Source organism: Python bivittatus, unplaced genomic scaffold (assembly GCF_059951505.1).
Source record: "Python bivittatus isolate LINGU-HERP-01145 unplaced genomic scaffold, Pbiv_v1 ctg000700_np1212, whole genome shotgun sequence".
Lineage (NCBI taxonomy): Eukaryota > Metazoa > Chordata > Lepidosauria > Squamata > Pythonidae > Python > Python bivittatus.
The window spans coordinates 96,135,057-96,160,875 of record NW_028277098.1 but is presented as its reverse complement, the minus strand read 5'-3'; the positions used below and the strand labels follow the sequence as shown (position 1 = coordinate 96,160,875).

The following is a 25,819-nucleotide window of genomic DNA, read 5'->3' as shown; positions in this document are numbered from 1 at the left end:
TCAAGAACTCCACAGTTCAACCCTGAGCCACAGATATTCTCTTCTACTGTTCTCCTCTTTGCCAAATCCTCCATGTCTTCACAGAGAATGACCACTTTCTCACGTAGAACCGTGTGCTCGTTTTTACATTTAAGCTACATCCACAGAAGTATCATTTCTAGTGGAAAATAATCTCTCCAAGTTACTTCTCCTTGGATCAGACCTCGCTTCAAATACTTCTGTCAAGTTCTCAGCAACTTCAATCTTTAAGAAGGGGGCAAACTGGAAAAAGTTCAGAAAAGGGCAACAATGATGTCCAGAGGCCTAGAAGCTACGTCTTAGAAGGCAAAGCTGGTGTGATGTAGTGGTGAAGATGCTGGACTAGGAGTGAGAAGATCCAGGTTCTAGGCCACTTCAGTCATGGAAGCCACATCCAGGTGACTATGGGCCAGTCACTCTCTTTCAACCCTGGACTGAGAAGTTGAAAAACATTGATCTACTAACACACATTGAACCAGCATGGTAGATTGCAGCCCATAACTTTCAATGAAGAAGTCTTCATCCTGCAGTGGACTGACCTGAGCTGATAGTAATAATAATGAATGGTACTGAAGAAATGGTCAATGTTTAGCCTTGAGAAAAGATGCCTAGGAGGAGACATGATAACATCTTCAAACATGATAGCTCTCCAAATACTGAAAAGAATGTCATACAGACTTGTTCATCATTGCAGAGTATAGGATGTGAAGCAATAGTTTCAAGTTACAGGAAGGAAATAGATCTCCCTTCCGTATAATTAAGAACAATTCAACGGGAGAAACAATGACCCAGAGGAATTGAGAGGGCATTGGCTTCAGTGGCCTTAATAAACCCTTCAAATCTCCATTTCAGGAGATAACAAGCAGAGTGGTGTTTGCAGTTCATGCCTCTTTACATAATACGCACTGGGGTGGCTCCATGCCGTTTAGGCTCGGAGTGGCCCACTGCTGGGCTGGATATGGTTCGGCATCAGCCAGAAGGATTCTCCATCCTTCTCATGTGTGTTGACTTATGGGAAGAGCTGATCAAGATGCAAGTAGAACAGGTCTGTGATGTGCCTCCAGTGGGCCCATTTTTGGTGCAACTGACTGGATGCACTTTTGGGGAAGTGTGTCTCAGAACCTTTTCTGGTTCTTCTCCTACATGCATCAGCCGGGGAAGGCCTCATGTACATGGAGCTCTCAGAGGTGCTGTGGGTGGTCCTGTGACCATACTGGGTAGCCTCCATGGGAGAAGAGGTGGACAGAGATAGTCATCACATTTTGGCCTTCCTGCAATACTGTCCTCGATTACAGCATTTGACTGTTCCACATTAAAAATTAGAGGCACTGAGAACAGAGAGGACAATATTTGACCCTGGGTTCAATTGTATTATGTGCTTCCTTTTAAAAGGTGAAGCCTCCCTCAAATCAAGCTTGTCTCCTTGAGTTCTTGAGAACAAATGGAAGTGGTTTGTTACTGCTTTCCACTGGAATAGATTTTGTTTTTTCAACTTCCCAGTCTAGCCTACTGTTTAGATTTCCTAGTGGTCTCCCATCCAGGTGCTACTCAGGTCCCACCCTGCTCGGTGAGATCAGCTCAGGTTGGCTGGTGCTACCCCCTAGCTGAGTTTACTCTCTTTTTCAAGATTAAAAAAAAATATTTAGAATGAAGTAAAGAGGGATTTAGGGTTCCTCTGGAGTGTGGTCAAAACATGCTTGAAAATCACACGGCCCGAGGAAGGTTCGCTCCCTCTGAACCCAAATCGCGGGTCCTAATTTAGAGCCAAGTCAGAGCCGCGGCATTTACGCCTCATATTACAAGATCGCGTTTAATATCACGGCCAGATTTTGCGCGCTTTGCTCGCAAAGGAGCCCGCGTCCCGTGAAGCACTCCCAGGCGAGCGTGCCTGGACTCGCCACACCGGGTGGGGGAGAAGCCTTGGATCTTCTCAGCCATTTGCAAAGGGGGGGAGGCTTGGGGGGCGAGTGCACAAACGGGCGCCTTTTTCTCGTTCCCCCAGCGGCTGGTGCACGCGATGCGCGCGTGCGGATCTTTCCTCTTTGTTTCCCCCGTTGCGCCCTTCCTGCCCGGAGGTGGGCGAACGGGTTAACCCGGGACAAGAGCCGCGAGAACGGCCAACACAATGGGCAGCCTCCGGCGGGACTAATCCCCGCGTGGCCCCTCCCTCCCCCGCGCCACCTCCCTCTCGGGGCTGCCGCAGCTGCAAAAGAGAAACCGCGACGCGCTCTCGGCCAAGTGGCCGCACGCAGGAGCGGCGCGGCGGCGGCGGCAAGTTGGGGAGGCTCCAGGCGCAGGTTGCTGCCGCCTCCCTCGGCTCCACTCTGCGGAGCGTCCAGGCACGGCTGCCACCGCGGCTCTCCGCCTCCGCCCGGAGCCGCCTCCTCGGACCTCGCCGCTCCGGCCGGGAGCGCCCGGGGTCAGCCCGAGCGGCCTCTCCCGCGGCGGACCCTCGCCCGACCCCTCCAGGCGCGCCGGCGCGCGCTCTCCCGTGCGGCCAAAGCCCGGCCCCGGGAACATGGCGAGCCGGGCAGCACCCGCCGCTCGGGTCCGGTGCCCGGCGGCGGCGGCGGCGCCCGTCGCGCTGCTGCTGGCGGCCCTGCTGGGCGCTGCGGCGGGGCAGCCGGTCTCCTTCCAGGCCGATGTGAACGGCTACAGCCTGCACCCGCCTTACTTCAACCTGGCCGAGGGCACCAAGATCTCGGCCACCGCGACCTGCGGCGAGGAAGACGCCGGCGCGAAGAGCCCCCCCCGCTCGGTGGAAGACTTGTATTGCAAACTCGTGGGAGGGCCGGTCGCGGGAGGGGAGCCCAACCAGACCATCCAGGTACGCGGCGTTCCTTCCGGGAGGGGAAATCGCGGCAACGCGTTAATCAGTTTCTGTTCAGCGAGTTCTTTCGCGCGGCGCGGCTCCAGAGCAGAGCGCGCGCCGTCTTTCCGCGATCTCCTTTCTGGAAATGACCGGCGGGATGGTCGCGCGAGCATTGCGGAGCTACTGTAAAGGGTTCAGGGAAGACGGAGGGAAGGGGACGTCTTAAAAGCGACTCATCCAAACTTCGGAGCAGATCTTGCTCCCCTTTGCAAGAATGGGTTAGAGCCATGCCTTGAATCCCCTCACTTTCCCAGCCCCCCCTTCCCCCCTTGCTCAGGCAATTAGGACTCTGTGTGGCTTTGTCTTCCTTCCTTCCTTCCTTCCTTCCTTCCTTCCTTCCTTCCTTCCTTCCTTCCTTCCTTCCTTCCTTCCTTCCTTCCTTCCTTCCTTCCATCCATCCATCCATCCATCCATCCATTGCTAGATTATGTTTATCTTCCAGCTTTCCTTGCTTCTGGACTGATTCTCCGCTAACAGGACAGACACACAAACCCTCTTTCCAACATGCACTTTGTATCTGCACGCTCAATGCCTGTTTGTTCGGTGTTTTATAAAAGGGATTTTTCACATTTACCACCTTCCTATTTGAAGAAAGGGTCCCCAGTGCTCCCCCCCCCCATATTTATTGGAGAAAGACCAACAAATCACTTGCTAAGTTGAATTTCTGGTCTGGGGAACTAGGTGAGAGAGAAAAATCTTAATCAGAAATCTGGAGAAATGGGAAGAAGGATTAGATCCCTTGAAAGCTGGGAGGGCAGTAAAGGGAATTGGTTTCTTGAGAGCTACGGCTGCATAAATGGCTGTGGGTACGTTATTAGTCAGTGTTCAGACTTAAGAGCACAACGGCGTGCTGTTCATCACAAAATATGTTTGGACTTGTTGAGCGGGAAGAATAGAAAAACCCTTGCTAAAGTCCTCTGTTGAAATCGAAAACATGTCAGATTTTGCTAGGGTGATGAATTTGGGATAGATGAAGTTTTTTTAAAGAAGCATTGGGTTGGCAAAAACAAATTGATCTATTTCATTCATTCTGTTTGATAACAGTAATTATATATATATATTGCTTTCCCTGTGTGTTCAGAGGGCTCTCATATCCATATGGTAAGGTGGTTTGGTCTCATTGTGAGTCCTGAAGCACCCTGGTTTTATTTAAGGTTGGCTGAGGTCGAAATGATGGATATTCTAACTTGTTTTTGAGTTGAGCATTGCATAGCTTATCCAGATATTCTGTGAAGACCTCAGAATGTGCTAGATTAAAGCGGCAATAACATTTAAAGAAAAGAGAGGTCAACATGTATATAAAGGAAATGGTGTTCATCAACTTTCTAAGGTCTTGAGATAGGATTAAATGAGATATACACAGAAGTAATACCACGTGCTACATTTATGATGTGTATTGCTAGAAAAGTGTGTAGAGGTCAACCTAATACAAATATGAAATATGTTTACATTTTATATTACGTGTTATAAATACTTATTTAATATTTCCACCTTGGATCTTTTCAAACCTGATGTGCAAATCTATACTAGTTCAGAGAGAGACAATAAATCATTTTTTAATAAAAGAATTGAAGATGGTGGTATCGTAGTAGTATTCCTTGTGACAGGTCTACACTCATTTTATTTGTTCTGATCAAATAGATTTGATCACTTTCTAAAGCTCTGCAAGAAGACAGAACCCCTGATTGGAGAAAAAAGTACACCAAGTGTGCGCCCCATGTGCTGTAACAATGCTGATCTCATGGTGCTTTGGGAAAAAAAGAGTATCTGTTTGTCAGACTTAAGGGAAGTGGGTTGAATTTTGAGAATCTAGATGCAATGAAGTCCTCAAATTGTTTGAAGGAATGTGGGTGGGAGTGGAGGGTGTGTTAAGGATAAACAATTATTACAGGCTTATGTCAAAAGTAAATGTCTGCTTAGAAGGGGGCCTTACTGAGGAGCCACATGCACCCCGGGCCAAGAATTTCCCAGGAATGTGGATGGCAGAAGTGTGCCACTGTTCAAGGAGCTTGTGCTTGTCAAAATGCACACAATCATGGACATCTGGGATGGAGAGATCCCAGTTGCAGGAGGGAGTTTGTTAAAGGAAGGAGGAGAAGAGTGTGAGCAACTGAGCTTTGATTTCCCAGGGTTGTTGTAAATCTTGTGAGGGCAACTAGAGTAGTTGGGAAACAAATGGAATCTGAAACCACCCCCAGTGAGAGAAGACAAACCAAAGCAGCAGGACCTCTGTGTTTGTTGCTTGATTAGGAAGCAGCTAAGATGCCAGTTCACCTGGAGTTTATCCTCCATGGGTGGGTGAGAAGGACTGGGCTGTACTCACAGAGAAAGCAACAGTTCACATTGAGAAGTGGAGAAGTAACCACAACAAAACACAGGGTGGACTTTGTTTCTGTGTAACAGATGCTTATACCAAACCTGTTTGATTGTTGTTTAGAGTTGGAAGCTAAGCATGTTCAAGCCAGGTTGGTTAGTTAGTTAGTTCATTCATTCATTCATTCATTCATTCATTCATTCATTCATTCATTCATTCATTCATTCGATATCTATGCTGCCAACTTAGAGGAGACTTCTAGGTGGAATACCAAAAGTGAGCGTTAGATTGGTAAGCTAAAAAAAAATTTCTGGAAGAACAAAGTGGCAAATCACTTGTGTTGCTGCCAAGAAAAAAATCATAGTTGTGTCCATGAAGTCAGCAGGAGTAGAACTCAACTTGAAGGAAACTAAGTCTTGTAACAAACGGCCAAAACTTTAGCAACTTGGAATCTTCCATAAATGATCAACCCACCTATGGGTTTGCAGGTCCATATAAAACGTATCTTCCTGGTTGAACAAGTAATTTAGATTACAGTACATTGTAATTTAGAAAGAGGGTGGATAACTTGCATCCTGTAGTATTTTTCATGTGTGGTCTTAATTTCTTCATTCCCAGGAGCCTGTGATTGGTTATGTGCCATCAGGTTGATGTTGATTCTTAGCGACTACATAGATTTCCTCCCTAACCTGGTCTTTCAGGTCTTCTCATGTATAGTCGCTTGTAGTCAATCAAATTTTGGTGATGAACTCAGTTCTGCTGATTTCCAAGAAGGTTAAAATTAAGCTGGTAGGCTATGAGAAAAATGTGTTTGAAGAGGACCTGAATTACTTTCTGCTTTGGACTCACCTGGTTCCTTATTCCCTGACCACAAATAGCGACAGAAAATTCTACAAGAGCCCCTTGCAGCCCATGATCCCAAAGGGTTATGCATGAGTAGGCTAGAGACATACAGATATGGGATACCTGATTTGGTAATAATATTTGTGAAAAAGATCTTGAATAGTAGTTGATGAAAATCAGTATGAGTCAGCAGCATGATGTAGTTGCAAAAAAGGCAACAGCGATTTTAGGCTCCACTACTAGAAATGTAGTTTCAGAATTACAGGAATTGTAGGAGGAGAGCTATGCTAGACTATGGTGGCAAAAGATCAGGAGTCTGGTATCACCTTTTCCGACTAACATATTTTATTAAAAGGCATCAGCTTTGTGACTTTGAACTGGAGCTCACAGAAACTTAAGCCTTTTAATAAAATTTGGAAGTCAGAAAAGCTGCTACTAGACTTCTAAAAATTACAGGAAGTGATCGTCCCACTTTATTCTGAGTCCTTCAGACTTCTTCTTGAGGATTGTGCTTGGTCCCAAGCATCCCTCTTAAAAAAGGATTCAAATGAGCTGCAAGAAGTTCAGAGAAGAGCACCAAAGATGATCAGGGAACTAGAAACTCAGTCCTGTGAAGAGACACTGAATAAGCTGGGCATGTTTAGCCTTGAAAAAAGATGACTTTGAGAGGGGGGAATATGATAACATTCCTCAAATACCTGAAAGAATATCACAGAAGAAGATCAATACCTCTTTCTCTGTTGTTCCAGAGTATAGGGCCCAGAATAATAGATTTCAGTTACAATGGAATGTTAGAAAAAACTTCCAAATGTTAAGAATGGTTTAATAGGGGAAGCTATTAACCAGAGAAGAGTGAGCAACTATTCACTAAATCTGTTCATGCAGAAGTTAGCTAGGCAGCTATCTGTCAGAGGCACTTTAATGTTGATTCCTGCACTGGGCAGAAGGTTGGACTTTATGGTATAAATTGCCACTTCCAACTCTGTGATTCTACTCATACCAAATACTTGTTTTATATCACTTGTCTTTATGTTAACTTTCATGCCCCAATTCACCCTTTCTCTGCAGTGACTTGTAGAGAAAGGGAAGGCATTTATGTAGCTGTGTGAATTAGAAACACCCTTTGCTTGACTCTTGGGGGTCTTAATTTTTTCTTATATTCCTTAGGGTAGTTGTGCCTTCCTTCTGCTTCACCAGTCCTGGCAGGCACCAGCTATCTCCATGGGACTTCAGGGCCTTTCTGTGCTAGCTAGCCTATTCTTACTCTCCAATCCTACCAACAGCTCCGTATGAGAAAAGCAGTTTTGATTTCTATGTTAACAAAATGTGCTTGCCTTCTACAAGGGTTAGGGTCAGCTGCCTCTGAGCCAAGCCATACATTGTTTTTATGCAGCTCTTGGATTGGCAGAGCACTTCATGTGGACTCGGTTCAGCAGCTGAGCTTATCTTCTTGACCCACCTCTGGTGCCTCCATCTGAGCTCCGTGGTGGGTTTTCCCCCTTATTTGCGAGGAATCCTGCTACCTGGCCCTTGCAGAGGTTCAGCTACAGCGTCATCTTGCCATGATGATGCTATGATTATTGTTCCTTTATATTGTGAGCAGAAGGATGGTGTCATGATGGCACCCTTTAGAAACAGTGGTGATTTTTCACAAAGTGCCAAACAATTGAACCCAACAGGTGTTGTTGGGTGTGATTCTTCACACCCTTCCTTGGTTTTATAGCTCATGGGGTTGCCAGTATTTCAAGGTTAGGTGTACTGAGGACAATCGTGGGCTAGTTGGCCAGAATTTCTGAGAGTTTGAAGAACAAAAACAATAGCAATGTGAAAGGTTTCCTCCATGTTTGGTTCTTTGCTATGAACACTGACGTTGCGGTAAATGTATTAACCTTTTAAGTTGTAACAAAGTCTTGGCTTCACTTTAGATCTGCCACAGCGGTTTCAGAGATTTCCTTTCTACTGATCTTCAGTCTGGAGCCTCAGCTCCTTCTGTTGTCTTTTCCATTTAGTTGCCAGCTCTCCTGCACTTTGAACCCTTCTTGCAAGCGAGAAGGTTCAAGAGCTTGTGCCTGGGATTAGTTACTAAAGCCTTTTTATTGCAAGCAGTTGGGAAATAGGGATGGGATGGGGGCAGGGGGGTGTTTTCTCAGTGCCTTCCCCGTTCTTGTTGAATGGAGATTTCTAGCAGTGTGGTGACAGACCTGAATATGGCCATGTTGCTGTTTAAGATGCACACTGCCTACTGCCTGTGTTCTTCCACCTGTGCTGTACATTGGAGAAGATGTCAACAAACACAAGGAAATGCTTGGCGGTGCCCTTCATCTGCCAGTTTTACAAACATTGCACACATTTGAAACCGGGAGAGGAGAAACCCTAATCTCTGGATGCCAAGGTGCCTGAAAAGTTGGTGCTGACCCTTTATTCAGATGACCTTCTTGGCGACTGAGGTCCCCAGACTGGACACAGAGTGAGCTGTGTGAATTGGCACGCGTCCCAAGCAATAGATTTGAACAATCTTAGTTTCCAAGTTTCAGCCAGACTCGGAGGCTGAATTTCAAAAGAGCTTCTGTCCTGCTTGTTTTGAATGTGCTGGGTTTTTCAGTAAGTCCAGCTGCCAGTGCAGTGTATGAGTTCAGCGTTCCTGAAAACGGCCTTTTATTTTGAGTTCTGAATAGGAACATCATCCTTGGAAATGTTACTTCAGATTTTGCTACTGAAACTCAGAAGAGGCTGTATTTTTCCCACTCAGAGGCTTTAGTGAAAGGGCAGCTAATGGGTTTCTTTTATTCCAGTCCAAGTTGAACATACTCCATGGGAGTGTTTCGGCATCATGATAAGCTAGAATTTATGAGAATTCTGGCTTATTGTGGACAAAATAAATGGGCTGCTGAATTGTTTGGCTCTTCATGCCAAGGGGAACACTTGAATTGTAAACATTCCTTTTGTGGTTTCTTTATTGCGGTTGGGGAACTTGAATCCTGACTTCTCTCAAACCAGAACCATTCAGAACAAATCATGGTTTCTGAGTCGTTTAGTCAAGGGGAACAGTCTGGGACACCTACTTTGTACTTTCCGAAAACCAAGCCATGGAAGGAGCTTGTGGGGTTGGCCAGCTCCCCCTGCAGAAAGCAGAAGTCAAGCAAGAAAGCTCTATCCAATAATGGAAGTGTTCCTTTCTTGTTTTAGCACTTCTCTTGAGCATTCAAGGGATCTGGGTGACAGCAGAGGAAACATTTGCTCTGTGTAAAGATTGCAGGCTGGTTTGTACAGCATGTTAAGCTGTACTGCAGTTACGTTTATGGTCCAAACCCTGGCCATAGCTGAGATTGTAGTTAAGCCTGAAAGTGTTAACTACAGTGGGAAACTATGGCTTGTTTGTAGTTACCTTTCCTTAGCTGTAGCTGTACAAATGTTTGAAATTGGTTGCATCAGGGTTAATGAACAAGCAAATGGTTGACTCCCTTTCTGTCCTTTGGACATCGAGGTGGATGGCAGGTGGATGGCAGGAGTAACTTCTAAAGGGCTTCTTTTTGTTGCTCTAGTTCTGTGCAAGCATATGTTTGTGAGTTCTTTGGTGAAAGAAAGGGCTGGCTGCGGAAAAGATTAGTGATCTGGCCACCATGCAGTTCCAGAGACCTACCAGCCACCAGAAAGTTGCTGAGATACAGGCTGGGAAAGGGGATGTGCTAAGCACTGCATGGATTTGCTGTGTTATGGTCTACATGGAATTAGTTTAGCATTTGAAGCTGCCATAAGTGTTTGATGATCATTAGTTATTGTTCGGATTCTTTAATTTATAACTAGCTATATGGAACCTCTTGAGTGGAGTGATGATGATCATCCAAAAATACAGCTTAATTTCAATGAAATTATCTTTCTTGGACCCTACCATCAATTTTCAAATAAAAAAAGCTGTCTTTCAAGAATCCCAAATTAAATTTGTTTGTAATCCTTCTTCCTATTCTTCTCTCATCTAGCCTTTATTTGATCCAAGTGTTTGGTCAGTCTGGTATAATCGTTACGTAGCTGATTCTTTCCCATAAAAGCTGACATGTTTTAAAAAGGAAGGAACATGAGATCTGACCACGGAAAGGTCATAGTTTTTCATTAATTCCATTTACAGGTTTCTGTAGTTCTTAGTGACTACATCAGCGATGGAGGTATGGAGTAAATTAAGGGCACCATATTTAAAATCAGTAGTCTGGAACAACAATAATAAACTCCAGAGTCTATGTTTCAGAAATTGAGCTTGTCTGACCCTTTCATCTGCTTGATATCATATATCATCCATTAACAAAACTAAACTAGAAGCCGGAAGAGCTTAGCAGATGGGTTCTGAAAGAGCTTCTCTCTAAGTGTTAGCCCTTGTTTCTACCTAAGGCTGTTAGAATGGCCGGCTGTGAATTTCCTATTGAACATAATTCCCACTTTGTCAAAAGAAATATGAAGGTTAGCTTAAAAAGCATTGTTATTATTTTTAACTCCTCTTTAAACACATGAACACTTAGCATTTTTCCTTATTTTCATAAATTTACTATGATTAAAGTGCTGAGTGGAGATCAAACAGTGTGTTTGAATTCAGATCCATCTGGCTGCAAATGCTGAAGTCCAAACTGAAAGTTGCTTCTCATAAAGAAGTTGTGTTACATTGTGTACTTAGGATGTATCACATTGGATGTGTTCACACAACCTGGTTAACTGGATTAACCCATTTATCTGGGCTACGTAAGACATTGAATCCTAAATTAACCAAATGCCTGGGGTTGAACGGCCAACTAAGTCAAAATCAAAACAAAACAAAACAGAAAACAAAATTTTTTCCTTCCCGATTATACCCAGCTTAGTATGTTGTCTGAATAGAGCATTGGGCATTTAACTATTTATTCTTTTATTTCTATTTTACATTATTTCTGTAGTGTCCCAATCATAAGACTCTGGGTAGCTTACAGGTATAAAATAACCATAAAACCCCAACATTATTAAAAGAATGAAAATAAAAGATAAGCCCAGCTGGTATAACATGTTAATGTTATCTCCAATAAGTTAAGATTTAAAAGTCCATGGAAAAAGCACTGTTTTCATTTCTTTACTGAATGATAACAGAGAGAGGGCCACCCTTATATTGGAGGCAGGACAAGCTGTTCCATAGGGCTGGGGAGATATAAAGAAGGGATGTTTGGATCTCTGCCCCCTTAGCTTCAATGAGGTGGGGATGTGCAACTTACCTTCATGAGTCAAATGTGTAGAACAGGCAGATGCTTTCTAGAGAAGACAGTCCTGAAGCTTCCCGGGATCCAAGCTATGAATTTCGTTGTACTCAGAAGCCTATAAGTCACCAGTGCAGTGATGGAAGGAGAGCTGATGCTCTTCTAAATCAGCTTTTGCTTGTCAGCACACAAGACCACTGTACTCTGTACCAGTTGAGGTTTTTGAATAGTCTTCTGTTTAACTTAGTTAACTTGTTGGACAGAGTCATTTTCTTTGTTCCTGTTCTGTTTACCACCATCTATGTCTCGGTTCCCATAGAAATGACTGAGACTAGTTTTAACAGGCCCTGAGAAGATGGATCTACTAGCAGGGGCTCTTGAAGCTCTACTTCTGTCTGCAAGTTCTGGAGAAATGGAGAAAACATCCGAGACAAAGAAATCTAATGGATTTCAGGAGGTGTATCTAGCATCACAACTAAAAGGAGTTAGTATACCCTGATTTATTTTAAACTCTAGATGGATCCTGGAGCTTTCTGTGGAAGATATTATAGGATAGTACTGACAATGGAAGCTGTTCCTCACTTCCTGATCCCATGAGGACTTTTACAGTAGCAGAAGGCATCGCAGTTGGCAGCTGGGATAATGTCTTACTGTTGTGGCATTGTGCTTGATTGTCCTTAAAAGCCATATGAGGAATAGAGAAAGCTGACAATGGAAGTTCCCAAACACTTTGTGTGTTAGAAATGTAATTGTGATAGCATACAACACAAGAGTAGGAAATGACCGTTGGAAAGGTGTTTTTCATTCAGATTTTCCAGTAGAAACCCTTTATGAGATGGGAATTAGTCCCTTTTTATACTCTGCTCTCTCACTGCTGCTATTTTTAGCAGTCTGATGAAGCTCTTGTGATAGGTATTTCACTGCAAGGCACTCATTCACTCTTTGGGAATGTCTTTGTCCTAGTTCGTGATCCACTTTATGAAATCCAGCTGTAGGGATGGGAGGATTTGGGTGTGCTTAGAAGTCAGGACAAGTGCCTCAGTAAGTCTAGGCTGATCTCAAAAAAATTTAGAGGGGTTGGACCTGGTTAATATTTCTGCTAGAAAGGTGAAAAAAAATGTGGGAGAAGGCAATGGCAAACCACTTTAAAAGCTAAGTTGGGTCAGATCTGGTTAGAATTTGGATGAAAGATTAGCAGGGAAATGAGAAAATGGGAAAAGAACTTGAAAAAAGGTAGTGCCAAGCCGTTTTCATTTTGTCATCAAGAAAACAACATGGATGTATTGTTCTGCTCAAAAGCAGTCAACCTTGACTCAGGGATAAGTGTTTTTTTCACAGTTGGAGGAAAATGCTCAAACTTTGCCCATCAGTTCTAGGATCTCTCTAGATTTCTCACAGTTTTATGTTACACTGTGCAAAGGCTTCTGTAATCTCTCTGATTTAATGGAATGGATTGGATTCCTTATTCCTTGCATTCCTTGTTCATTTTCTTGGATTGTGTTGCAAGGCTAGGAATTAAATTTTGTAATAATTTCTGTAATGTTGTTGCCTTTGTTTATGTTTCTAGTTGTCTTCAGATTTGCAGCAAGGCACTCTAGATCTTTTTATCTCTTGTTTAAGAAAAATATCGTTGTATTTTGTCTGTTCCTAGCTTGAAGTAGTACTTAGAGGGTGAACTAGGATCAGGAGACCCAATTTCAGGACAACGCTGATCTCTGAAAGACCATTTGAGGCCAGTCCTTATTACTCAGCCAATCCCATTTCACAGGGCAGTTGTGGGTTAGAGTTTGAGAAGGGTGCACTAGATGTGCTGCCTTATGTTCCTTGAAGAACATTGGGATGCCAGTAAAATGAATAACAGCATATTGTGCTGTTTGCAATTTGCTTCGATTTCATGTGTTGATGAATGTGTCTTTTCACATTTGTTTCCAAGATAATTTAGCTTTCTCTTATTCATGTGTAATGGTGTGTTGGAATGACCTTGGGAGACAGGAGGAAGAGCTGCAGACTAGACAGTGGTCAGACAAGCAGCAGCTGAGTCTGCAAAAGCAATGGGAGTGTGGCAAACATCTCAAAAGGGACCCTCCCTATTTTTTTGGGCTGTAAAGTGAGGGGGGAGAGATGTACTTTTAGATTTGCAAGTTTCTGTTAATGTAACCTTACCGTAAAGATAGGGCTAGTACTTCTGTGGGTGCTTCTTGTCTAGGCTGCCTCGCAAGGCAGACATTAATCTTGCAAGTCTGAAAGTACCTCTCTCCCCCGCTTGCCTTTACAGGTAGTCCTCGACTTATAACCATTTGTTTAACAATGAAGTTGTGATGGCACTGAAAAAGTGACTTATGACCAGTCCTCACACTTATGACTGTTGCAGTGTCCCCACAGTCACATGATCAAAATTCGGCCACTTGGCAACTAGCATGTATTTATGATGGTTACAGTGTCCCAGGGTCACATGATTGCCATTTATGACCTTTTGAGCTGGCTTCTGACAAGCAAAAGTGGGGGAAGCCAGATTTGCTTAATGACTGTGTGATTTGCTTAACGACCATGGCAAAAAAGGCCATAAAATTGGGTGTGACTCACTTAACAACTGCATTGATTAGCAACAGAAGTTCCAGTCCCAATTGTGGTCGTAAGTCAAGGACTACCTGTACAGTCCAAGAAACTAGGGAGAGTCCCTTCTGAGATGTTTGTCACGTCTCCATTCTACATGTATTGCTGGTAAAAAGCACTTGGGCTTTGATCACGCAGTTGCAGTTGCCATCTTAACTTTTTTGGCACGGCCCCTGGATACCCCCATGTGAGACACTCAGAATGACATAATAGGACCAAAACTTGACAAATGCCTCCTTTTTCATTCTTTGTTTTTCAAAACATTTTATTGCATTCATAAGCAAGGAAAAGAGCCTTAGAAAAGGTGGCTGTTGGGCCAGCAACATAGGTACTGTTGCATTTTACTGCTAGAACTTAAGGCCAATAACACTGCTAACATGCTTTACCTGAAAACATTTCAAACTTGGGATTTTATATCTTGGCTGCAGTTATCCAAATGACCACTAGGTGGCAGTACAGAGATACCAAACATTTGCTGCCACCTAATGGGGTGCTGGGATCTTGCAGGTCATATACAATAGCCCTAAACTACTAGTCTTTGTATTACAACTGGGTTAGACCAATGATTGTATGCTGAATCTGGTAAATGATGGTGGATGTAGCTTCCTGTTGACCATGAATAAAAATGTATGCTTTTCTCTGCAGTTTTTGACCATTTGTATTTTATTGTCTTTTGGCCATAGGGGCAGTATTGTGACATCTGTTCTTCAGCCAACAGCAACAAAGCCCACCCCATCACTAATGCTATCGACGGGACCGAACGTTGGTGGCAGAGTCCTCCTCTGTCTCGCAGGCTGGAATTCAACGAGGTCAATGTCACCTTAGATCTGGGACAGGTATGTGATGCATTAGATTACCTGCTTTCTACTAAAATAAGTCAATGGGGCGCTTTCTTATAAGAAGAACAGGGGTACGCTAAGGGAAAAAGAGGGGGGTTAAACAAGGAGAGAAGCCATTGATGTTGGCAGGATAAAGAAGAGGAAAAGAGAGAACCAATGTGTATATAAAGAAAACCAAAAAAGCAAAGCACTGGTGTGTTTTGTGACCATCATACTGTAATTAGGATGGAGAAGTTTTGTGGAGGAACTTGTTAAGGAGAAACTGTTACTATGTGCCTGAAATGGGAAAACACGTTTTGTAACTGGAGTAGATCATCAGGTTCTGGAAGTTCAGTAGATGTGTTTTGGGTCAGACATTAAACCAGAACCTTTTCTGCTAGGGCTGCGTAGCTCTCAGCCCTGCTATGTAGACCAAACCAAGAAATCAACTTCACATGAAGGCTAAAACTACTTCTATTAATATTGGCTCTAATAACAGAACCTTGCAAGTCTGACTGTGCTTTATCCCCTCCCCCCAAATTCCCCAAATTTCAATCCCTTGGGAGTAATGGGTCCCGAATTTTGGATGCATTCTGTACGTTAGCCCATTTGAGGTATCTTGGTTCAAAAATGGTTGCCCCGTGATGCACCATTTTGCCCAGTTGAAGGTTACAGACATGAGAGTTTTAGTTTTGTGTGTGTGTGTGTGTGTGATTATCAGTTTGTAAAGGTAGCTGTGAGTGTATTTATTTATCTCCCAAATAAACTTAGAAGCAATGAAGCCATTTCTGACCTAGTTTTGCCATAAGGTACATGCAGAAAAAAAGTATTTAACCTACTATAGCAGGCTTCTTGATCAAGGTACTTGTATTGTTTTAAGGAAGTTAATGGAGGATTTTTGTGGTCACAGATATTTGAAGGTGACTCTAAGACGGGTGGACTTCAACTTCCAGAATTCCCCAGCCAGCAAGGGAGTTGAAGTCCACCCGTCTTAAAGTTGCCAAGGTTGAGGAACCCTGCTCTAAGGCATATTAAAAATTCTGTACCTTCCGTTGATTCACTGATATGCTGTTGGTCTTTAGACAAAGAATTGACCAAAGCGTGAGTCAATTGGGTGCCCACGCAGAGTTATATTGCGGGATATAGAAATAACAGTATCAACTTTTTGGAAAGCGTTCTAAAATTTATTTAGGGACAGTCCCTGGGCTGGAAGCAACATCATGTCACAAGCCCCGCCCCCCTTTGCATGTGTGTGTGATGTCAAAGGGTAAGGCTTGTATAGCACAACAGCACAATGGTGCTTTTGTCAAAGTGATACACTTGGTTCCCTGCATAGATGCCACTGCACCAGCACATAGATCAAGCAGAATGATACAGTGCCATATACTTTGCACTTCAGGTTGTAAGTAAAGGATACCTTCACACGGATTATTTCAAGCATTACTTGAAGGATACCTTCACATTGATTATTTTAAAGCTGGCTGGGGAATTCTGGGAGTTGAAGTCCAGAGATCTTAAAGATGCCAAGGTTGAACAATACTGATTTAAAGCGCTTTATCTTGCTTTTCTGCCCAAAAAGATTCCTGGTGGAGCTTGTAAAAACTAGCAATTAAGGAAATCCTGCCATCAAGTTTATATTGCTTGTCTATTCCCCCTTGGAAAGAAAAAGAAACCACACCTATAAAAATAGTTTAATACGAAGCGGGGTAAACTTGTCACTTTCTGTTTGTTGCACGCAAAGCTTTTTTGTTTGACCCTCCTGTTTGTCTAAATGGTTAAATGGTCCCTAAATGCGTCCCCTGGTTATATTCCATGCATTGAATGGACATACATCATCAGTAAATTACCCTTTAGGATAGGTTTGGAACCTTGCTGTTGATACAGCCTCAAAGAGGGAAAGACATAAAGTCAATATTGGCCCAGCTTTTGTTGTCGAGATTGTGTAGACTGTGGTGCTTTCAAGATATTTTCTTCAAGTATGATGAACAACCTGAAAGTTGACACCTTCCTCAGCAGATAACAGCCAGTTAAGAAGTCACTCCAGGGGGAATTGCTGATACCTTGTAGTTGAGTCTTAAACTTTTGTGGTAGGACCTCAGATATGCAAAGTATCAGGTAATCTACTAATTTTTACTTCCCTTCTACAAATTGATGGTTATGGCCCCAAATGTGAGATATTTTGACATACTGAGATGTTTCATAGGAGAGAAATTAATAGATTCTTTTTTAAAGTGGCTTTATGTTTGAAATATAAGTAAAACCTAACTTACTTGACTTTGTAACAGGTTACAGCACCAGACTGCATGAAAGAAGATGCAATATATAATACAAATACAGTACAACAAAGTAGACAACTTTGCTAAGGAAATGCCCATAAAATAAATCTTCTGACAAGTTGGGCTGCTATTTCCTTTTGCATGGCATCTACTTTATCTAACACTGCTGGGTCCAGCAATGGCTTTTTGAGGAAGGTTGCACCACAACTTCCTTCAAGGTAAATGAGACAACCCTCTGTCTCAAAGATAATTCACCTCTGAACCCACAGTTTGAACCCAGCTTTAAGCAACCAGGAGAGATATGGGTCTAACACAGTGTTTCTCAACCTTGGTAATATCAAGATATGTGGACTTCAACTCCCAGAATTTCCCAGCTACCAGCAGCAGCACTGACATCCTAGAGGACCCTGCCCATTTCCTTGAGATTTACAGGCTCAAACTCCTTGACTTTCCTTGAGATTTACAGGCTCAAACATATAAAATCCAAGTACAAAACATTGATATGCGTAATAGCAACTGAGGTAAACCACAAATGAACAACTTCACAGGCTCCTACAGTCTGAACCCCATGCCCGGGAATGCATTGGGATCTTCAAGGCTTTGCAAAAAGCTGGCAGGGTGGTAGCCAATCTAACTTTGGGGGGAATGGGGTTCCAAAAGGTAGGTGCTGAAACAGAAAAGGCACGCTCTCTGGGTTTGGAAATATGACATGCCTTAACTGACGGAACCCATAACACATCTCTCCTGCCAGGCCCAATGGGACAGATAGAGACAATTAGGGAGAGACAGTTCTGCAAATAACCAGCTCCATGCCATGCAGGACTTCATAGGTGACAACCAGCACCTTGAATGGGACCTGGAAGTAGACTGGCAGCCAATGCCACTCATGAAGCAGAGGGGCAACTACCTGTGGGTCTGTGAGCCAGCTGCAGCTTCTGGATTATCTTTAAGGGCAGCCCAGCGTAGAGCGCCCTTAAACATTCAACCGAAAGCAATTTTAGCACACCAAAATCCATATTAAAACTACTCTGAACAAGTCTGCCAATAGCGTTTATGATGGCTAAAGAAATGAGGGTTAACAAAGCCAGTTTACCAGCTACCACTGCTTACCATGTCTAAGTTTAAATTTTTCTTATGCTGGCTGGGAAATTCTGGGAGTTGAAGTCCACACATCTTAAACTTGCCAAGGTTGAGAAACACTGCTTTAGGGTGATTGCCCTATCATCGGGGTGGGACAAATAGAAAACACTACCTAGTTTTGAACCTGACATTTGCTTATCCTCTGTCCTGTTTGCGGGAAGAAAAAAAAAATCTCCCCCAAAAGATAGTGCTTCCTTTCTGCAAGTGCTGAAATAATTTCCAGCTGTTTTTACAGTTTGGTGATTGTGGAGCTCCGACTCCAACTGATCATTCAGGGATAACGAGACCACATTTTCATTTCAAAGCAAGCAGCTTTGGTTTGAAACTTGCTAGTTAAATATTTAAACAAAGTCCCAACCCATGAAGAGGTTGGGTAGCTGGTTTGAACAGGGGCCTGGGGACGGGGTGGAGGGAGGGAGGGAGGGGGCAATGGCCATCTCCTGGGAGAGAGATTTTGATTGCTGAAAGACAATAACCCATGCACTCCGCTTTTCTTTCAAATGTGATTGAAGTCGCTGGCGAGAATTGGCTCACTGAATAGGCAAACGGAGGAGGCCAACTTTCCGTCTTGGAAATCCCTGTGTTGGGCATTTGGCTTGAGAATGTGGTTTGGATGACAGAGTGTCAAAAGCCTCAGATGTTCCCAGCATACTAGCTAGGGCAGTGTTTCTCAACCTCAGCAATTCTCAGCTGTGTGGACTTCAACTCCCAGAATTCCCTAGCCTGGGGAATTCTGGAAGTTGAAGTCCACCCCGCTGAAAGTTGCTGAGGTTGAGAAACACTGAGCTAGAGGATGGCCATCTTCAGCCAGTAGACTCTGTTTAGAAAATATTTTTGATTGATTGATTGACTGATTGATTGGCTAGATTTCTCTCCCACTTTGTACAGGCTCTCCTAATGTGCTCCCCTCCTGTTTTTTTCAACCGTGTCAGGAATTCACAGTCGCACCTTTTCCGACTCACAAATGTCATTCAAAGGCATAAGCTGGAAAGTAACCTCCACTTCTCTACACATCGCATTTTATATTTCATATGAGAGCTGGCATCTTGTAGTGAAAAGGGGTTGGACTGGCACTGGGGGGACCCGGGTTCTAATTGCCAAGTCCTTGCTCAGCCCAACTTACTTCACAGTGTTGTTTTATTGGGGAATGAGGAGGAGGCAATACATTCAGTGCCTTGAGCTCCTGTATGGAAGATGGGGTATAAATTTAATAAATAAATCAATACTATAAATATACAGCATAGTGTCTAAAGTCCTTCTGGAACAGTTGGCCTACCTGTTGTTTTTAAATAAATGCAGATTATGTTTCAGCAGTAGAATTCTATCATGCTGACACCTTCTACCCGTCTTTTACAGAGACAGAAGTAAATGAATTTGAAGAGAAACCATTCTCCCTGTGGGATCTAGCAAATTAATCTAGCAGAAGGTTTAAGAAGGGTTTTCAAACTTTTTCATGCTCTGGTTAGTTAAAAAAAGAGTTCTCATGGTTCTGCAAAACACAGATTGAAAAACTCTAAGACATATTAATCAGCTCAGGGCAGCAAACTCCAGCACCGTTGTCTGACACCAGTGCATTGTGCAACAAAAAGGGGAAGATAAAAGTAAAATAACAGTGCTGGTTATATTCTTCAGATTTGTAATTTTATATGAGATATCCACTGTAAAATTATTTGAGCTGTGTTGTGCTGGCAAAAAGGTCTCTACTTCAGCAAGTTTAGGTATATTCTTTAGCTCAAATACTAATATATGAACTGCTTTATCCCTTCTCTCCATCAGATGCTGTCTAATGAAAGCTTAATTATATCACTCCAAATGCCTGTGGCTACCAGGGTTAGATCAGTTATTCTACCTAAGATGCTTTGTTGCTGGTGGATGATGGTGAAACGAGCTCTGTTCTGTTTCTGCTTGTTAAAAAAAGCCAAATCCCTCCCCATGCCTTTAGGGGGGATGTGGAAAATTAACATAGCTTCAGATGTTGAATGGTCACATTCCAATGCAAGGGGATCAGAAGTCTTCAGGTATCCAGCTTCCGGATGGTGTAACATTTTAACCTGTTTAGATTTTATGGATCTTTCGGCTGTACTTTTGTAAGCCGCCTGGTGCCTGTTGATAGGCCACGTACAAATCATTGCAACGAGCAAACACACAATCCGTTTTTGGGTGACGGCTGGTTTCTTATTGCTGTTATTTGCTGTAGTTGTTGTTTTTGCCGCGTTAACAGGTTGTAACCCCACCCAGAGCCTTTTGAGTTGGGCAAACTCTAAAAAGTGTAGAAGAAGTGTAAATAAATAAAGAAGCAAATGTTTAGGGAGCTCAATCAGCATTTTGATTTGGAAACACTGAACTAGAAGGTGAATAGAGTAATCTTACAGCAGATCATAATTGGGCTGCTGTCTTATGGATGTCTATGATGAAAAGGTGAGGTCTCGGATATGTACATGTGTGTATATGTGCACACACCCCTTTGAGTCAGTTTTTGACTCCTGGCAACTGCCTAGATTTGCCCTAAATTTTCTTTTTAATTTTTAAAATTTTTTAATTAATTAAAATTAATTTTTAAATTTTCTAAAATTGCCCTGTAATTTTCTTAGCAAGATTTCAGAAGTGGTTTGCCATTGCAGCCTTCCTAGGGCTGAAAGAGAGTGACTGGACCAAGGTCACCCAGCTGGCTTCCTGCTTGACTCGAACTCATGGTCTCCTGGTTTCTAGCCTGGTGCCTTCGCCACTACACCAAAGTGTCTTTCCTGGGATATGCATTCCTGGTATTTACTATGAGTGGTGATAGTAGGAGTTTCCTAGCTTGACTTGCATCGTTAGTAGCTTCCATCAACATACCTTCCTCAGCTAAGCTGAGCAATAGGTTGTTGATGATATCTACCTTGGTGATATTTTATTGACCAGTGGCATATCAACCCCATCAGTTATTCAAAAAATAAAGCAGAGACGATGCAAAAAGATGGCTGGGCCTGATTATGCTGTGAATAGTCATAATATAACCAATGAAGCTGCCAGTCTTTGCTTTACACCATTGTTTTTCAAACTTGGCAATTTTAAGATGAGTGGACGTCAGGTCCCAGAATTCCCCAGCCAGCATGCTGGCTGGGGAATTCTGGGACCTGACGTCCACTCATCTTAAAATTGCCAAGTTTGAAAAACACTGCTTTACACACTCTTTTTTAGTCGTGCCATTTCTTAACATCCTCATTCCCTGCCGAAGAGTGAAATTGATAAAATTAAGATGATGATGACGATGACCCGTTTCTGTGGCAGTTTTTAATGGACAGAGTGCTTGCCAGCTCTTGCCTCATTTACCCTCAAGACAGCCCTCAAAACAGGCTGCTATTCTTCCATTGAACAAGCTGTTCTTTGATTTTTCCTGTTGCCTGCCATCTTCCTTGACCATGTTGAAAGGACCAGAAGCAGGGAGTTTCATTGGAATCTTTAGCCGAGGAGAAAGGAGAGAGAAAGAGGAAGGAAAACCCTGATGGGACAGGCCACCCAGCTAGAACAATTTATATAATTGACTGCCTCATGTAGCAAACACCCATGATGGATGAAATTTACAGTTCTTTGGCACTGAAGGTTAGAACGACGCCTTGTTCCAGGATGTGAAGGGAGTTTGCATTTAATTATCTACGGGTGGTGATGGTGGGGCAGAATTGCAGTTATTCTGGCTTGGCTATAATTATTTTGGTATCATCCATAAAAGCAGGGTTTTGATTTTATGTATTGCATCTGCATACTGCGAATTTGTCAAAGGGCTCCCAACAAATAACAACAGTGCCCAACTGGAACATCTCTCTTGGCTTTCCCTCCTTCTTCTGTGTGACAGCCCTTCAGATGTTTGAAGACTGTTGTCATCTCTCGTCAGTTGTCTTTTTTGTAGACTGAACCTACCCAGATACTTTAATAATTTCTCAGGGCTATTTCCAGGTGCTTCGCCATTTTGGTAACCTTCCTCTGAACTTGTTCCAAATGGTCTTGTCCTTTTTGAACTGTGGTGCCCCAAACTGAGCACAGTATTCCAAAAGGGGTCTGACCAGAGCAGTATACCATAGAAAAACTACCTGTGATCTGGACTCTGTGCTCCAGTTAATAATCCCCAAGATAGCATTTGCCTTTTCAGCAGCTACATCACACTACTGCCTCAAGTTCAACTAGTGTTCTACTAGAACATCCAGTCGCTTTTCACATGTACTACTGCTAAGACAGTGGAGTGATTGAAGTGTTTGGGGGAAGATTAGTTCTACTAATGTCTTCATTTTAAATTGGCTCCTTTCTGTTTTGTAGATCAAGAGTAGAGAACCCGTTGTCCTCTAGATATCGTTGCACTGCAGTTCTTAGGATCCCTCACCATTGGCCTGAGTCACTGGGGTATCTGAAGGGCCACAGGTTCCCCCACTTCTGTTGCAGTTGTCTAGCTGGATCCATTTTCAGTAATTCTATGCATATTTTTACAGTGTTGTCTACAGAATTCCAGAATACCATTCCTCAGTTGATGTTTTATTTTTGTGAACTGTTGAGAGTCAGAAGATTGTGGGGGTCTAAACCTCTAATAATTAAATAAAATTTCATTTTGTCAATCTAATCCACTTTGCTAACCTATCAAGATCATTTTTATTTTTCCTTCGAAAGTATTAACTATCCCACCCAAACTTGTGACATAGGAAAATTTGAACTGCATTCCCCCCATCTTTTTCACATAGAAGTCATGAAGTCATTAATGGAATTACTAAAGGGTAGAAGGCCCAGGACTTACCCTTCTGATAACCCACCTTTCTCCAATTTGATGAAGAAATGCTGATAAATATATTTTGAGTATGATTTTTGAGCTAGCTGTGAATCAATTTAATTGTTGTGCCATCCATCCCACAGTTTCATCACTGTATCATCCAGTACTGGATCAAAAGTTTTACTAAAATCAAGATATATTATGTCTGCAGCTTTCCTACAGTCTATTAAGGAAGACAGCTGATCAGGAAACAACATAAGATTGGTTTGACAAGATTTGTCCTTGATGATTTTTTTTTCTGTGTTCATATAATTGCTGCATTATTTTACAGATCAATCTCTTTATGATCTGCTCTAGAATCTTCACAGGTATCAATGACAGATTGATTGATCTGTATTTTGTTGAGTCTTTTGCTCTCCTTCATTCATGTAACACTCCTCAGTTCTTCATGGTTTCTTAACAACATAAGATTTTGGTCAGGCCATCAGCTAGTACATTCAGTACTCTAGATTACAGTTCATCAAATCCTGGAGATTTAATTCATTCAATTTGAAGATATATTTCCCTGACCATGTTTCTATCAGTATCCCATCCTTTCATCAGTATGCTCCCCCCCTTCATTCTTCGCTTTTCAATTTCCTGTTGGAACACATACTTTTTTGTTGGAGAAGTTGGAAACACTACTCAACTCTATTTTAATTCAGTGTTGCCTTTTCTTCACTGCTTGTTAGGACTTCCCCATTTTGACAGCTAGTATACTGATTGTTTTCCTTTTCTTTTGAACATATATAAAGAAGCTCTTCTTGCTATTCTTAGTATTCTTGGCTAACCTCAACTCATTCTGAGCTTTTGTTTTCTTGACACCAGCTCTGCTCTTCAAGGCTACCAGTCTGTACTCTTCTTTTGTGACCTTGCCTTTTTTCCCATTTCCTGTGTGTCTTTTTTGTTTGCTTGCTTTTAGATACTCACTAACCATTTTTGGGCAGCCACATCATTGTCTTCCCCACTGACATTGTTCACAACTTTTTAATAGCTCCTTCTTTAATAACTCCCATCCATCTTAAGCTCCTTTTCCTGATAGCTTCTTGCACCATTAGATTTTATTTATTCTTGCTTTGAGTTGATTATCTTTTTTGAAGTCTAAGATACATGTTTGACTATGCTCAGTTTTAGTTTCTCTTAAAATCAAGAAGTCCAACATTTTATGGTCACTTTTCTTAATGTTCCTGTTACTTCCACTTCTTCAACTAAGTATTCTGTACTGACTTGTGTTAACTGACCTCTTGTTCCATCTTCTACCCACTGAAGGAGAACACTGTCATTGAGGCAAATTATGGATTTCCTGGAAGGAACATCCTGGCAGAATTTGTCACGCAACAGATGTTGAGGTAGTTGAAGTGTCTTATAGCTGTAATTTCATGTGTCTGAAGAATTTGCAGTGTGTCTTTTGAAGGTATCATCCACAACTTTTCCTTGGTTAGGTATGCGATAGTAGACACCACCAACAATATTGCTTTTATTGTCCTTCCATTTATTTTAACCCTATAGCATTGCCAAGTTTATTTTATTTGGATTTCTGAATTTTATCATATGGTGCAGCTTGATTGACGTAAACCTGGTTCTTCCCCCAGGTACTATGCCAAAATAGTATTAAGAGTGGACTATGTTTTGTCCTTGGCATGGTGTGTTTCATTATTTTATTGTCTTTTTTTATATTATAATTGTTTTAAAACTTTTGTTATCTGCCCGGGTCATTTGGCAACCACACGAATGAACAAATAATTGAATGAATGAGTAGTCCTTTAATTGCTATATTCCATGCATGGGAGTCATTTCAACAAGCTTCCATTATGTCTATTAAATTATATTTACTTTTCTTTACTAAGAGTTTATTTCCAATACTCTGTGTATAGACAATGAAGGCTATGAAATGTATGAACCATGTTTTTTTTTCCTAATTTTTCATTGAGTGGTTTAAAAGGCCTCAGTTCTGTAACACTTATACTTTTTACAAGGATGCCGATCTGAGGTCCTTAGCTTATATTTTTGTTTCCGTTCCCCACAAGATCTGGTTTAAAGCTCTCCTAATCAGGCTCACCATGCTTCTGATTGATATTCTTATCCACTAGGTTTCTTCCTCCATTTGACTGTCCTCCTTATGGAGAGTTGCCGCCACTGTTGAGTTTCTCTTATCGGCATCTTTCTTTGAACTGATAAATCCTCATCCTTCCTCATCAGCTGAAGTGTGGCTATTTGCTGCTCTGTTCCTTTTGATTTTTTTCCTTCAAGGACAGCTACGAGCTTTGCAAAAGTGCCCCAAGCATTGCAGGTCACACCTGCTGACTCTTGTCTGTTCATCTTCTCTTTGGCCAGAAACATGTCTCAAGTAGCTGGACGTTATTTGTAATTCCTATAAATAGATTACAGTGCAAATGGCAGCGTATCTAAACTAGACAGTTTCATAAGTGATTGCTGATTTTCTTTAAAAAAGACAAATAGCTGAATGTCTTGGTTTAAATAAAGCACACTGCCTGTTTTCAGAGGCTAACCAAAATGTACTAAATTAAAAGCAGTTTATTCACATGCAATTTATTATCATATACACTTTGCCTGGAAAACCCAGTACTTGGAAACTTTTTTCCCTGCAATTTATGTAGAGGAAACAAAATCATTTTCCATTTTCAGTTGTATCTATCCACTTTGTTAAAAGGAAAAATAATGGCCAGGACTGTGGATATTGTTGAAGCATACTTTCAAATGAGAAGTCCTGCATTCAGTGTCTAAAACTTTTGCTAAAGTAGTTTGTGTCTAGGTGATGGGAAGACTTGGGTTGGTGATAGTAGCTAGATGGACTAATGGTCTAACTGAGTATTGGATGGGGTACTTTCTGCTCTCATCAGCTCACCAGTCAACATGCGAATTGCTTGTGGACTGATTTGATTGACGATGTGTGATCATGTTAGTGTTGACTCTATCCGTCTCCAGG

At 42.3% G+C, this 25,819-nt stretch overlaps 1 protein-coding gene across 1 annotated transcript in view; it reads left to right on the top strand.

Annotated features, from left to right (window-relative positions):
* Positions 1-2,177: 2,177 nt before the first annotated feature.
* LAMA5 (laminin subunit alpha 5) overlaps positions 2,178-25,819 on the top strand; it is a 188,098-nt gene continuing 164,456 nt past the window's right edge. Inside the window, exons 1-2 of the mRNA XM_088153275.1 lie at positions 2,178-2,845; positions 14,551-14,703. Of these exons, the coding sequence (XP_088009401.1) occupies positions 2,537-2,845; positions 14,551-14,703 (462 nt within the window). The 5' untranslated portion in view covers positions 2,178-2,536. The remainder of the gene's footprint in view (positions 2,846-14,550; positions 14,704-25,819) is intronic.